General features: G+C 37.1%; 1 protein-coding gene across 1 annotated transcript in view; it reads right to left on the bottom strand.

The window, feature by feature from the left end:
- Positions 1 to 13,410, bottom strand: part of MYO16 (myosin XVI) — a 422,200-nt gene that overhangs the window by 173,708 nt on the left and 235,082 nt on the right. The window contains exons 21-22 of the mRNA XM_036250228.1: positions 6,759 to 6,911; positions 2,363 to 2,563 (exon numbers count right to left, since the gene is read on the bottom strand). Coding sequence (XP_036106121.1) covers positions 2,363 to 2,563; positions 6,759 to 6,911 — 354 coding nt within the window. The remainder of the gene's footprint in view (positions 1 to 2,362; positions 2,564 to 6,758; positions 6,912 to 13,410) is intronic.

Genomic DNA, 13,410 nt, shown 5'->3' with positions numbered 1-13,410 from the left:
ACAGAGAGAGAGAAACATCCATGTGAAAGGGACACATCGAGTGGCTGCCACCCGCATGACCAACCAGGGCTGGGGACAAACTGCAACCGATTTACGTGCCCTTAGTGGGAAGCAAACCCAGGTCTCTCTGGACCACAGGCCAATGCTCTAACCACTGATCCAAACTGGCCAGGGTGCCTCTGCTGCTTTACTTGGAAAGTAAATGAGGAGGTTTTGTTTTTCTCTGGCAGTGGAGAGCTCCAGGCCCAGTCACTGACCCCTTCCAGGTACCAGTCACTGGTATCAGGGTATGGGTATTTTACTGGTATCACTGGTAACATTAAATAAGAGTCCACGTCTAGGAATATGTCCTCAGAATCCCAAAACACCAATCAGAAAGAATATATGCACCCTTATATTCATAGCAGCACTATTTACAATTGCTAAGATATGGAAACAGCCAAGTGCCCATCTGTAGATGAGTGGATAAAAAAAACTGTGCTACATGTACAAAATGGAATACTATGCACTTGTAAAAGAAGGATTTCTTACTCTTTGAGACAGCATGGAGGGACCTGGAGATTATTGTGCTAAGCAAAATAAGGCAGAGAAAGACAAATATCATATGATCTCACTTATATGTGGAATCTAATGAACAAAATAAACTAACAAATAAAATAGAACCAGAGGCATGGAAACATGGAACAGACTGAAGAATCTCAGAGGGAAGGGGGGTAGGGACAGCAAGAGATTAACCAAAGAATTTATATGCATGTACACATTGCCTATAGACACGGACAACAGGGTGGAGGAGGCCTAGGGCAGGACAGAAACCAGGTGACAAGGGGAAAATAAGGGAGACATCTATAATACTCTCAACAATAAAGACTTAAAAAAAAAAAAGAGTCAGTACCTGTAACAGCAGCTTCTCCACATGGCTGGAAGCTTCCTGATCAAAGACAAGGCCATAACTACATTGGTAGCCTTGTCATGTGATGTGGTTTTAATTAAGATCATTTCTAAAATTCAACTCAAATTCTCCCAATAATTATTTTTCCATACTAAAGTTACTTCCTGCTTGAACAGCTAGAATGGATTCTGTCCTATGCAACTGAACTCTGAGGGTTATACATGCCATTCACTTGCTAAAGCCCATGTCTTGACTGGAATGTCGTTGCCTTTTATTCTCAGTAAGCTCTAACTTACCTTGAAGGCTCAGGTCACATTTCACTTCCCTAGAAAACATTTCTACAGTTGGTTTTTTTTTGAAGCCCAATAATTTCTTCCTTTTCTGTGGTACTATAGAATTTTATTAATATTACCAATGTTATTATAAACAAATTGTATCATAATTATTGGATAATTTACCTTTTCCTTATTTGACCATGAGATATTTGAGGGCAAAGAATGTTGTCGTCCCTTTTGATTCTCTTATGCTCTGGGTTTGGCATACAGTACAGACTCAGTAAACACTGGCTGGAAGGAACTGCAATACACTGAGTGTGAGAGCGTGAGGAGAGATTCCACCCTCTAATATGTAACTTGTACTAAGAGCCAACAGGGGAAAATACCTGAGGACTACAGACTTAAAAGTAGAAGACATTAACTATAGATGGGAACTGGGCTGAAGATAATGGGACATGGTTCGAAGCATTGAAAGATGGATACAACTTGACTTTGTGAAGAAGACAGGAAGGCTATTTTAAGCTTGAGGGTGAGAGAGTCTAAGGGGGAAAGGGTGGGGAATTCAGGGAAATAGTGGGAGGATTCGAAAAAAATAACCTGAAGAGAGGTTTTGTGTAAGGTAGTTGTGACAGATGAATCATGAAAAAAAGAGAGGTATCAGCTTGGAGTAGTCTGATAGAAGCCTAGCCCAAGGAGTCTGAAATTTTTTTAGACAGGTAAGAGTGATTCCTTGAAGGTTTTAAAGAAAGAATCAAATTTTACAAAGTTGGCTAGGGAATTATGAGATCTGGAGGTAGCTTTCTTTCTCAGGTTGACATGCTTTAAGAAAAATAATACTGAAACTATTTTAAGGGTAAGTAAACTCAGATGTCCCATGTGTGTTTGGATTATGAAAATATCCCAAAGTTCACAGCAGAACTCTTTGTATTAAATCCAGGTCTCTTTTGCTCATGTTAAGTTATAATTCTCACAACATTATGAGGAGGATCACTTGTATGCTTCAGCACCAGCATTCGAAAGATGCTAAGCCCTGAGGGGGCTAAGAGAAAAGAGCTTAGAAAAGAAAAATGTTGTGGGTTGTTCACCCAACTTTCATTTATCAAAATAAACTCTAAAATATCACAAACTTTAAAGCGTGTCCTAAGACCTTTGGTCCATTAGTACATATGACAAATTACGTAGTAAACATTGAACTTACCCGCCCTGCATAGTGCATAACGGTGAACGCCGTGCCTGGACCTTTGAGGGCGACATTCCCATTCCCATCCTTTATGGGGGAATACACTGCGTTTGTATTTGAGGATTCAAGGAGACTCTGTAGCTTTTTGGGAAGATTTGGTTCCATTGACCAAATCATTTGACTTTGTTCATCCAATAAAGAGAGAAATCCAGATGGCTTCTGAAAGTTAAGAGGAGATAATTTTTTTTCTTCCGTTACTCAATTTAGTATTTTTCTTATTCATGAGTGGTCATTTATATTTTCATTTAAAGAACTCACAAAATAAATGTCTTCAGTTTTAACACACATCTATTTTTCCTCACTGCTGGAGTCAAAACTCTGATGCAACGTAGGGCCCCAAAACTATTTATTAATTAGAGGAATGAATACAAAAATGAAAGAGTGTATTTTAATGTCATTAGAACACTGGAATTATTTTTATTTTATTATTATTATTATTTTTTTTTTAATCCTCACCCGAGGACATTTTTCCATTTTTTGTTCAGGTAGAGTGGGAGGGAGAGAGAGGGACAGAGAGAGAGAGCAACATCGATGTGAAAGGAACACATCGAGTGGCTGCCACCCTCACAACCGACCAGGGCTGGGGACAAACTGCAACCGAGGTACACGCCCCTAGCGGGAACCGAACCCGGGTCTCTCAGGACCACAGGCAGACGCTCTAACCGCTGAACCAAACCGGCCAGGGCTGGAATTATTTTTAAAGTATAATCTCATCTCAAAAGAGAAAAGAAAATGTCCAACTATAGGAAAATTGTAATTCTTCTCGACTTAGAACCCATATCAAATGCTTCATACTTATGGTGGAGAAGTTATTTATCAAAAACCAAAACATACAATTATGTTGTCATTAAAATTATGGAAAAATCCCATTCAGCAGGGAGTAGGAAGTGACTATGATCTTCCAATACTTGGACTTAGAAGAAAAGAAAGCTTGAAGCTATAACTTGTAAAATTCAAACTAGAAGTCCAATAGTTTATTCCTACCAAGTAAGGGAAACAAAGTCATACAGCAGGTGACAATATACAATTAATCTTCTACGGAGAACAATGCTGCCTAAAGAACTCCCAAACCTCTGATGCTGCACTCTCCCACGTGGTTTACCCATCATTGAAGAACTTTTTACTCAGTGCTGTGTTGCTTATTTCTTTCCTAGGAAACATTTTCTGTTGACGTTTTAAAATAAGGTACTCTATATTATTGATTTACATTTTTTTGTCATATATTATAATTCTTCACACTGATTCAGTGTGCTTTTCGAAATATGAACACCATACAAAATATTTATCCACAGAAAGTGAAGCAATCTATATTGACCCCCCATAGCAATTTCAGTTTAAATCTTGACTTGAGGTAACCAAACCATACCACCTCCGTTCTTTCATGATGTCATTTATTTGGACAACAGAAAGTCATTTCTTTGTGTCATAAATATTTTAGTTGTTTCATGCCTTTCAGAGTCTCCTGCTCACACTAAAGAAAATCCAAAGACTGTCTGAGGGCTGCAAAAGTTGAGATCATTCTGGTGCCACCCGCAGGGATCAAAGGTTGAAAATGCCAGACATGGGAAGGACCTCCACCTGGTGGAGGCACACACCTGGCAGCTGGGAGGACCATCTCTAGAATGAGCAGCTGACAGCCTCCCCAGGAGGAAAGGACAGGAGAACTAATGAGGTGGAAAATGGCACTGTGAAGGAATTGGAAATGACTGTGAAAAGCAAGTTCACCCACCTTCGCAAATTATCTAGAACACCTGGAGAGACATAGCTTACCACCACAAAAATGCTTTTCAATGAGGCAATTTGGAAAAGAAAGTTCACTACCAGGAGTGTTATCCTAGCAGGCAGCTCTGCATGATCTATCACAAGACACTCAGTGAGGCCAGGGACCCCATAAAGAGTCCCCACGAAAAGCCCAGAGGTGAAAAAAATGATTTTAAAGATATAGATATACAAATGGATGGGGAGAGGCCTTAAAAAAAAACAGTCAGTGTAAGAAGTTTGTTAAAGACCAGGCCTGTCTGGATGTTTTGAAAATAAAAAATTCTTTATTTTGCCCTGACTGGTTTGGCTCAGAGGCTAGCGCACTGGCCCGAGGACTGAAGGGTAGCGGGTTTGATTCCAGGTTAAGGGCATGTGCCTGGGTTGCAGGTTTGATCCCTGGCCCTGGTGGTGGTCGTGCAGGAGGGAACCAATCAATGTGTCTGCTTCACATCGATGTTTCTCTCTCTCTCTCCCTCCTTCCATTCCACTCTATCTAAAAATCAATGGAAAGTATGCTCGGGTGAGGATTAACAAAAAACAAAAAAATTTTATTTCAACTTATAGCAACCTCTTTGCTGAAGAGTAAGCAAAATGGTGATGTCATGATACCAGAAGCGGTTCCTGGATCTATGGATTTGAGCCTGGCGTCAGGGTACTTCATATGCTGCCACAGCCCCGCGCGCACACACACAAGCTCGTACCGACAGGCATGGCAGGATAACTGGGCTATTTAAAGATGGTGTGAAAGTTTGTCCCTATTTCAGGGGCAGTGACAGACCCCCTGCTGGGGGTGAGAATATTTGTTCATTGGATAAAGCCTCCAGTGGCTGTTTAAGTAAACCCAAGACAAGGCCCTAATTAGTTCAAGGGGAAGCGATTGATTCCAAAGGACCTAAACCACTCTGATCCTAAAGCAAGATGACATTTTGCAAGGATGAATTGGTTGGTTACCAACAAGATATGTTTTTAAAGCATCATATTTATATTGTCTCCAAACATTTTCAAGTTTGCAGGTGTTACCTTTTCTGAACGTTTGCGGAAAACCATGAAAGAATGGCAATAATCAAACGTACTTGCTCAACTTGCTGGAGTGTCTGAAGAATACAGAACATGGAGGAGTCAGTCATAAAGAGTGATTTATGACCTTCACCTCAGAGGTGAAGGCTTAGGAGAGATTGAATTGTTCTACTGTATGTGAGATGTTATCAGCATAGCAACCAAAAGCAGCAACACTGAGAGTATGACAGGCTACATCGGACACTTGGAGAATCTGGTAAGAATCTGGATCGACCCTTCCACTCAGGGACATAAGACAAATGTTGTCCATTGAAACATAAATACAATATAAATATGGCCTATGCACAAATTAAAATGCTTGTGAGCAGTGAATGGGAGTTGCTAGAAAGAAAACAATGAGCTTGTTTTGTATTGTAGGGTCTATGCCTGCCTGGCACACAGACTTACGTATTTCACCCTATACTTGGTAGGCCTTCTCACTCCATTTTTATGGATATCGAAGAAAAGCAGCATTCAGAAATATCTACTCTCACTTCCAACTCATACTGATATGGGTCCTACTATTTAAATGATCATTCCAAAGACGAAACCTCAGGGATGACAGCCAAAGAGATAGAAGAAGTAGCATTCTGCTGACCACTGTATAGCAGTCAAGGATATAGCAGCAAATGAGGATGAGGGTGGTGGTACCTGAAGCTTTCCCTATACAGCTAAATATATATAGCTGACAGTTTGAAGATATTTTTAAAATCTCATATAAATTATGCACTATATGTGATGATGGTGGAGGGCTTTCTGGAGGAAGAGGGCTTCTTACATAATTTAAAAGATGCTGACAAGTTGGTAGCAGAACAAGAGTATTTTACAGTATTCAGAAAATGCATAAAATAATTTATAATGAAGGGTAGAAAATTAAATACTATACTCTTCAATAGTGGAATGTTATCAGTTTTAAACAATGTTCACGTGTTTCAGAGATATGTGGGTAAATCTACATAATGTCTTCCTATATTAGTAGCTAGGGATTGCTGTGCATCGGATAGATTTTTATTTCTATAATGGAAAGATTGATGCAAAGATTCTTGCATTGTAAAGTAGAAACAAAGAGAGGTATAAACACCTGCAGATATTCTAAAATTGTATGTATGCATATATATTTTTCTGCCAGTTTTTTCATATTTAAATTTAGAAACTTGGAAGATAAATCAGAAAGATTCTGTTGAATTTATTTTATGCTCTTGTTAGTCTTAGATATTATTTCATAAAATATTAATTTTGTTCATTGGGTATTTGTAACTATGCCAAAAGAAATTTTAGCAATATAATAATTGCTGAATATTTTTATAACACAATGATTTAATATATCTTGCCCTTTCAATGAATTGTAATCCTTCAAATGCCCCTTCAGAAAAAGGTAGCTTGTGCTCCTCAGTTGACTTTGACAGATTATAAATACATAGCAGAGTCTCACATAGAAAGATATCTCAAAAATAAGGCCCTTGAAAGAAAATAATTTCTCTCCAGTGTAATTAAATCCATGTATTCTGTAAAATCACTAATTATATTATATGAATACCTGGAAAAAAAAATCCAAAACTCCAGTCTGGTTACCAGGAGAATAAGCTGTTTCCATGGTAACTCCCTCTTGTACACATTCTGTTTGCTCTTGTAGAAAAAGCACTTCATTGATATAGTGGTGCATCTTCTCATTGGTCATGTTGACACAAAGCTATTGTGGGGAAAAAAGAAAACAATTCACAAGATAATATGGCCATGCAGATCCACTCTTTCTATGACAGTTTCAGATTGGTGAAACATTGACTCAAGAACCTTCAACACCAATTAGTCTGTTAAGATTAAGCATTACAGTATTGTTGAGAAGCCAAAGTAAGGAGTTTCACTTGATATTGTTGACTTCACATGATCAGACTATTCAATTTAAAGTATGTTAAAAACAAGTATAATTACAGCATTAACTTAAAAATATGGAGTCTAAAATACATTTGAGGATTTAAATATATTTTCAGATTTAAAATATATTTCCAAAAGAAAATATTTGGTCTCTAGTCAACAAGTGAAGATAAAATCTGGGTTGACCGTGAAATCCCTGAGAAAGGAGAAACATTTCTTGCCTCCTCCTTTCTGTTGCAAGATAGCATGGGCAAGAGAACATGGGTTTCTTTCAGAAAGAATCATCGGCCTAAGCATTCTATTGCAAAAACTATGTCCTTAACCTGAAAAATTTAACATTCCTCCAGCTGTTTTTTCTCTATTTCCATCAGGAAATAAATATGGTATTATTTCATCTTAAAGTTTTAATTTCTTCATTATAAAAATCATCTGAAAATATTTTTAAAAAATAAAATAACCCAAATCAAATCAGAATAGTCTTACTTCCTTCTAGGCTACTCTCCTACTTTTCTGCTTTCTTTTATAACAAAAAACTTCAAAAGGGTTGTCTTTTCCTATTATCTCAAATTCCTCTCCTCCCCAATATTGAAACCACTCTAATAGAATTTTGCCCCCATGGTACCACCAAAATTGCTTTTGTGGAAGTCACTAGTGATATGTGCAATTCTCAATCCAATGTTCAATTCTCAGTGTTCATTTTCCTTGCCTTCCCTGTGACAGTCATCCCTCTACTTGTGTAAAGCGCTGTCTCATCCATCTTCCAGGACATCACTATCTTGGCCTCCTACCTCACTGACCACTCCTCCTGTCTCCTCTGACCCCATCTGCTGTTCCAGGGCTCAGTACTTGAGCTTTGTTTCTTCTCCATCTGCACCCATTTCTTTAATGAACTCATTCAGTCTCACATCATGTTACTCCATCTGCACCCTAGCCACTGTTATACTAGGTAAAATTTTAAAATCACTTAGAAATATTTACAATTCAGTAACTCATTGAAAATAATTAAAGGTGAATGGTTTATATAAATCAAAATAAAGGATAAAACATTTAAAAAAAGGAAATCAGATCTTTGCAAAGAGAACAGTATCTATGATTACATTTAATGTGAAATGTGCTGCACTTATAAAGAAAATGCCAAAGCTTTTGTAAATCACACAAGACTGGAATGGTCACCAGAGAAAAGAAAGACCACCCTGGGGGTCTTCTTTTCCATGTACCCAAAGGCTTCTCCAAGTCTGGTGTCTTCATAACACCTATTAAGTAGAAGCTCCTCCTAGACATTGTTGTCCATCACCTGGGAGCTCATGGCTTCTCTCTAGGACATGTAAGAATATCCCTGATGCTCCAGCTTCCCATCAGTGAGCCAAGTCACCTCAAATGACAAACACCAGAAATGCTTTAATGCTCCATATGGCACCTGTGCCTGTGCACAAGGGTGTGGCTACTGATGAATTAAGAATAACACGTACACAGAAAAAAAGAGCCATGTTTTCACAGATCCAGCTATTGGGGAGGGTGGGAGTTTATGGGTCTCTAGGGACATGGAGAAGTCACAGTTGGAATTTTTCGGGGAAGAAACAAACACATTAGCATGAAGGGCACTGGTCAGAAGACAGGAGTCTGTCCCCAGACAGGGATGGTGTGCTGTGAAGTTCAAGTCTTTATTTCTTGCCAGGGCCAGGATTTTCTGAGTAGGTACAGAAAGCTGAAATGGAGTGATTGGAGAATGGCAGGACGTAGGCACAGGGCTACCTGGGCTACAGATGGAGAACAGAAATCAGAGGCTCTTAGGACGTAATCTACTCAATATAGTTTAATGATGAAGACACATCAATATGTCATTATTAATATAATCATTGGAGAATAATCTATAAAGTAGAAATATGCTAAATAAAAATTTAAATGATAACTATATTGAAAATAAGACCTATGTAGCATATCTTGACACCCAAAGAGCAACAAAAATAATTCTTAGCTCCAGGTCAGAAGATGATGGCCCAGGACTACTGTTCTTGTTTCCTGTGTATACATTTATTCATTTCTGCTTCACAGTAAAAAAAATGGTTTCTGTAAGTTTGGTGATAAATGAATGTCTGTAGATCAAATAAGCTTTCCTATTGCGTTCTATTAAAAATAAAATCTAAGTTAAATGTAAAATAGGAGCCATGCCACATTGGTTCTGTCTTAGAAGTCATTTTAAAACCTAAAAAATAAAATTTTTTGAGAGAATTTTCTTAAACTTAGGACCACTCTGCATCATCTGCGTCCTCCAAGTCTCCAGCCTTGGTGTCTGGAATTACTGGAATTTTGTCCCTTCTAACTGATTTCGCCAGTGGTTACAGCATGTTTCCTCCCTGCCCCTCGGCAACTAGACTGCATGAGTTGCAGGCAAGTCTGGAAGCTCTTTGTATTTAAAACTAAGTGCTTCTTAAACGTGTGCTTCTACTGATTCTCTGAAAATAAAAATATTAGAACTACAATCACTTCAGATGAGAACATACCATATAGAAAATTTAACTTTACATGCTTGGCTGTTAAGGCAAAAACAATTGAATATGAATACTGACTAACAAATTCTGTACATTATAGTTAGCAAAGGGAGGGATGGAATATGGTATTTAAATATCATATGAAATATATTTATTTCCTTGTAACTGATAAAGTTTAGCACATTCATCATCTTGTATTGTTCCATCAAAACTAAGTGATACCAGTAGATCAAAAACTGTTTATGTCCATGATTCTATAAAATTGTGTAGCATCTGTCCACAGTAGTAACCCCATTATGAAAGAAAAGCATTTAATTTTGCTCTCATTTTATTAAAAAAGTTAAAAACAGAAAGTTCTGAAAATTGTTTTTATAAAAAAATGAAAAATTTAAAAATTACTTCACTTTGCTTAAAAAATAATATTTTGAAGTGTTCTCCCAATCTAATAATGTGTTAAGCCTCTTTAATGCTGAAGTATTTTTGTTGCTAAAATTAATAAAAATTATTAAAATGTGGGGTGAAATATTTACAGATAATTAATGTTTCCAGTATGTAATAATGTAATAAAAGTGTACAAACAAATATACAGAAAATAAAGGACTCCATTATGGAATGGATCCTTTGGAAAATATTCTCTTTGATTATATGATATACACAATTGTATTTTAACTTTTGATTTTAAAAAGTACATTTAATCATTTACAATAACACAGATCCTATATCTTGTTGGTTTAATTTAAAAGTGGTTATGAAAGGTGTGCCTAAATATATTTTAGGAAACAGATGGTTCCAGAAATAAATACTGAAGCCATGAAAAGTAAGGTGATATATGTTACTTCATGAAACAATAAAAGAAATCTACTAAAGGATTCCAAAACAAGAACATCAGTGACTGATTCTCTATTGTACAAGAAATATCTAAATTATAGGACACTCATCTCTCTCCTCACTTTGAGACTCTCTAATTGAAAATATTTGGATAGATGTGGATGCCTCAAACATTTCATAAAATTCTTTTATTATTTTGCATTCAGAATAGACTGCGGCTCTGTAACTATAAAAATTACTTTTGATGACATCCTAAATAAATTATCTCGCTCTTTTTATTGAATTCATTGAGGTGACAATGGTTAATAAAATTATACACGTTTTAGGTGTACAATTCTATAATACATCACCCGTATATTGTATTGTGTGTTCAGCACCCCAAGTTCAGTGTCCTTCCATCACCATTTATCTCCTCTTTATCCTCATCTATCTCCCCTCACCCTGCTTCTCCTCTGGTAATCATCATACCGTTGTTTGTGTCTATGAGTTTTGGGTCATTTTTTTTTAATCCCCTCACCTTTTCCCCCCAACCTACTTCCCCTCTGAAAGCTGTCAGTCTGCTCTCTGTATCTATGAGTTGATTTCTATGTTGTTTATTAGCTTATTTTGTTCATTAGATTCCACATATTCATGAAATCATATGGTACTTGTCTTTCTCTGACTGGCTTATTATATTTAGCATAATGTTCGCCAGGTCCATCCATGCTGTTGCAGAGGATATGATTTCCTTCTTTTATAGTTGAGTGGTATTCTATTGTGTAAATGTATCACAGCTTTTTTATCCATGCATCTACTGGTGGACACTTGGGCTGCTTTCAAATCTCGGCTATTGTAAATAACACTGCAATGAACACAGGGGGTACATATATTCTTTTGAATTATGAGTTTTGGGTTTCTTCGGATAAATTCCCAGAACTGTAATCAGTGAGTCATAAGGCAGTTCCATTTTTAACTTTTTGAGGTAACGCCATACTGCTTTCCACAGGGGTTAATATCTGTATTTCATAAAGCTCTTATAAAAGTTAACACCAAAAAAAAAAAAAAAAAAAGCAAACAGCTCAAATAAAAAATGGGCAAAGGACTTGAATAGACACTTCCAGAAGAGGACATACAGATGGCCCATAGACATATGAAAAGATGCTCAAGGTCACTAATCGGAGAAACACAAATTAAAACCAAAAGAAGCTATCACCTCACCCCTGTCACAATGGCTGCCATCACCAAATCACTAAACAACCAGTGCTGGCGAGGGTGTGGAGAAGAGAGGACCCTTGTGCACTGTTGGTGAGAATCTCCTTGCTCTTGATTGTCTTACAGCTGACCGTTTCTGTGTGCATACCTGGATGTAGTGTTTTGATTGACTTGAGCATTTTTATAATAAAAAGAAGAAGACATTTAATTATTTTCACTTATGAATATTTTATTTAACTGAATGTTGGCTTTGTGGAATCGATCCACTATTTTAGTCAAATGACACCAAGTGTGAAACATGGACAAAGCCAGGACATTAGGGGAGCTGGAAGGAGTCACGGTGTCAGGATTCTTTTTCCTTTTTTCCCCCCAGGAAGATCTAAAGCAATCTACCCACTTTTCCTGCCCACAGAAAAGGGCTTTAACCTGTGCTTTGGATTAGGGCAACTCAAGTTGCTATTCTCCAGGTCAAAATGATTCTTAAAATCCACAATTTTCTCTAGTGAGCTTTCATAATGTTTAAGCTGCAGCATCGGATGTTACTTTGTGACATGGGATGATCCTTACAATATATCTGAACCTTTTATTGTACATCATGTTCTTTTTATTCTGAAAGAGGAAAAAAAGGAATTTATTAAAACCCCCTAGAGAAAATTCCAGCTTGCTGTGTAAAACTGAGTAGCCTGTGGAGCGATTTTTGACTTGTAGCTTTAATTACAGTGGTGCTTTCTGAAGGGAACTGTGTATTTGTGTTTCTCATGGAGAGCGATGCGGAGTGCTACAGGGGGCACATGCAGTTCAGAAGAGCATGTTTTCAAACTCACTCTGAAGTAATGTGTACATTAATTTTTTTTAACCCAAAAGTGTGCCTTTCTCTATTCTAAATTGTTGAAAGCACTCACTGTTTGAACCAAAGTTAGAATATAAAAGAAGTACTATAATGTGAATTTAAAAACTGCCAGTAAGTATAGCTAGGGGACCAATACAAACATATCATCCTATGTCAGATACCAAGTTGAAAACTGGGAAAATGTATCCCACCATCCAAATAGTAACCAAACTCATGGCAAGAACCTGCTTATTCCTGATTTATTTTCACTGAACTGTGTTGAATGCCCATATGTGGGTGTGTGTTCAAGTTAAACACAATCAGAGAAATATATAGGCGTAGATTTTTTTATAGACAAATTAGTTTATGTACCTAGAAGCATAAATCTGCATCAATAATTGAGAATATCATGACCTTCAATGCAAAAACAATCATAATTTTTACTTTTCAACTCTATCCATCATAATAGTGTTTGGGTTTCCTTATATTTTCAGGTATTACTCAGAGTAGACTTGAATGTGGGTGAAAGGTGAGGATTCATAGATGAGCATGAACAATTAAGAAGCACTGCTTAATTAGCATGCACTTTGTACATAAAGTGCTGTTGCTAACGGGTTTAATAATAAAAATTACGCACTCTTTGAAAACACGTTTTAGTAACAGAACATTATTGCTTATCCAGATGGCCTATCATTTGTATTAATGACAAACTTAATTTCTTGAGTAAATTTTTACCAACTGTTCTCCCTTTATTAGTCAGTGAAATATATCTGAAGCAAAAATATAATGGAGCATGACATATACATCACGGAATTAAAGTAGGAGATTAATTAAAGTTGATTCCAGTTAGGCAGAGCCCCAGGCGTTAGACAGTAATTTGCAATCTTACTGCACACTGGAATTAACTGGTGGCTTTTTGAAAAAGCTTGATGTCCGGGCCTGACCCCAAACCAATTAAATCAAAGTAGGGTCCAGGCCTT

This window comes from Molossus molossus, unplaced genomic scaffold (assembly GCF_014108415.1).
Source record: "Molossus molossus isolate mMolMol1 unplaced genomic scaffold, mMolMol1.p scaffold_m16_p_9, whole genome shotgun sequence".
NCBI classification, from domain to species: Eukaryota; Metazoa; Chordata; class Mammalia; order Chiroptera; family Molossidae; genus Molossus; species Molossus molossus.
This window is presented reverse-complemented; position numbering and strand designations above follow the sequence as displayed.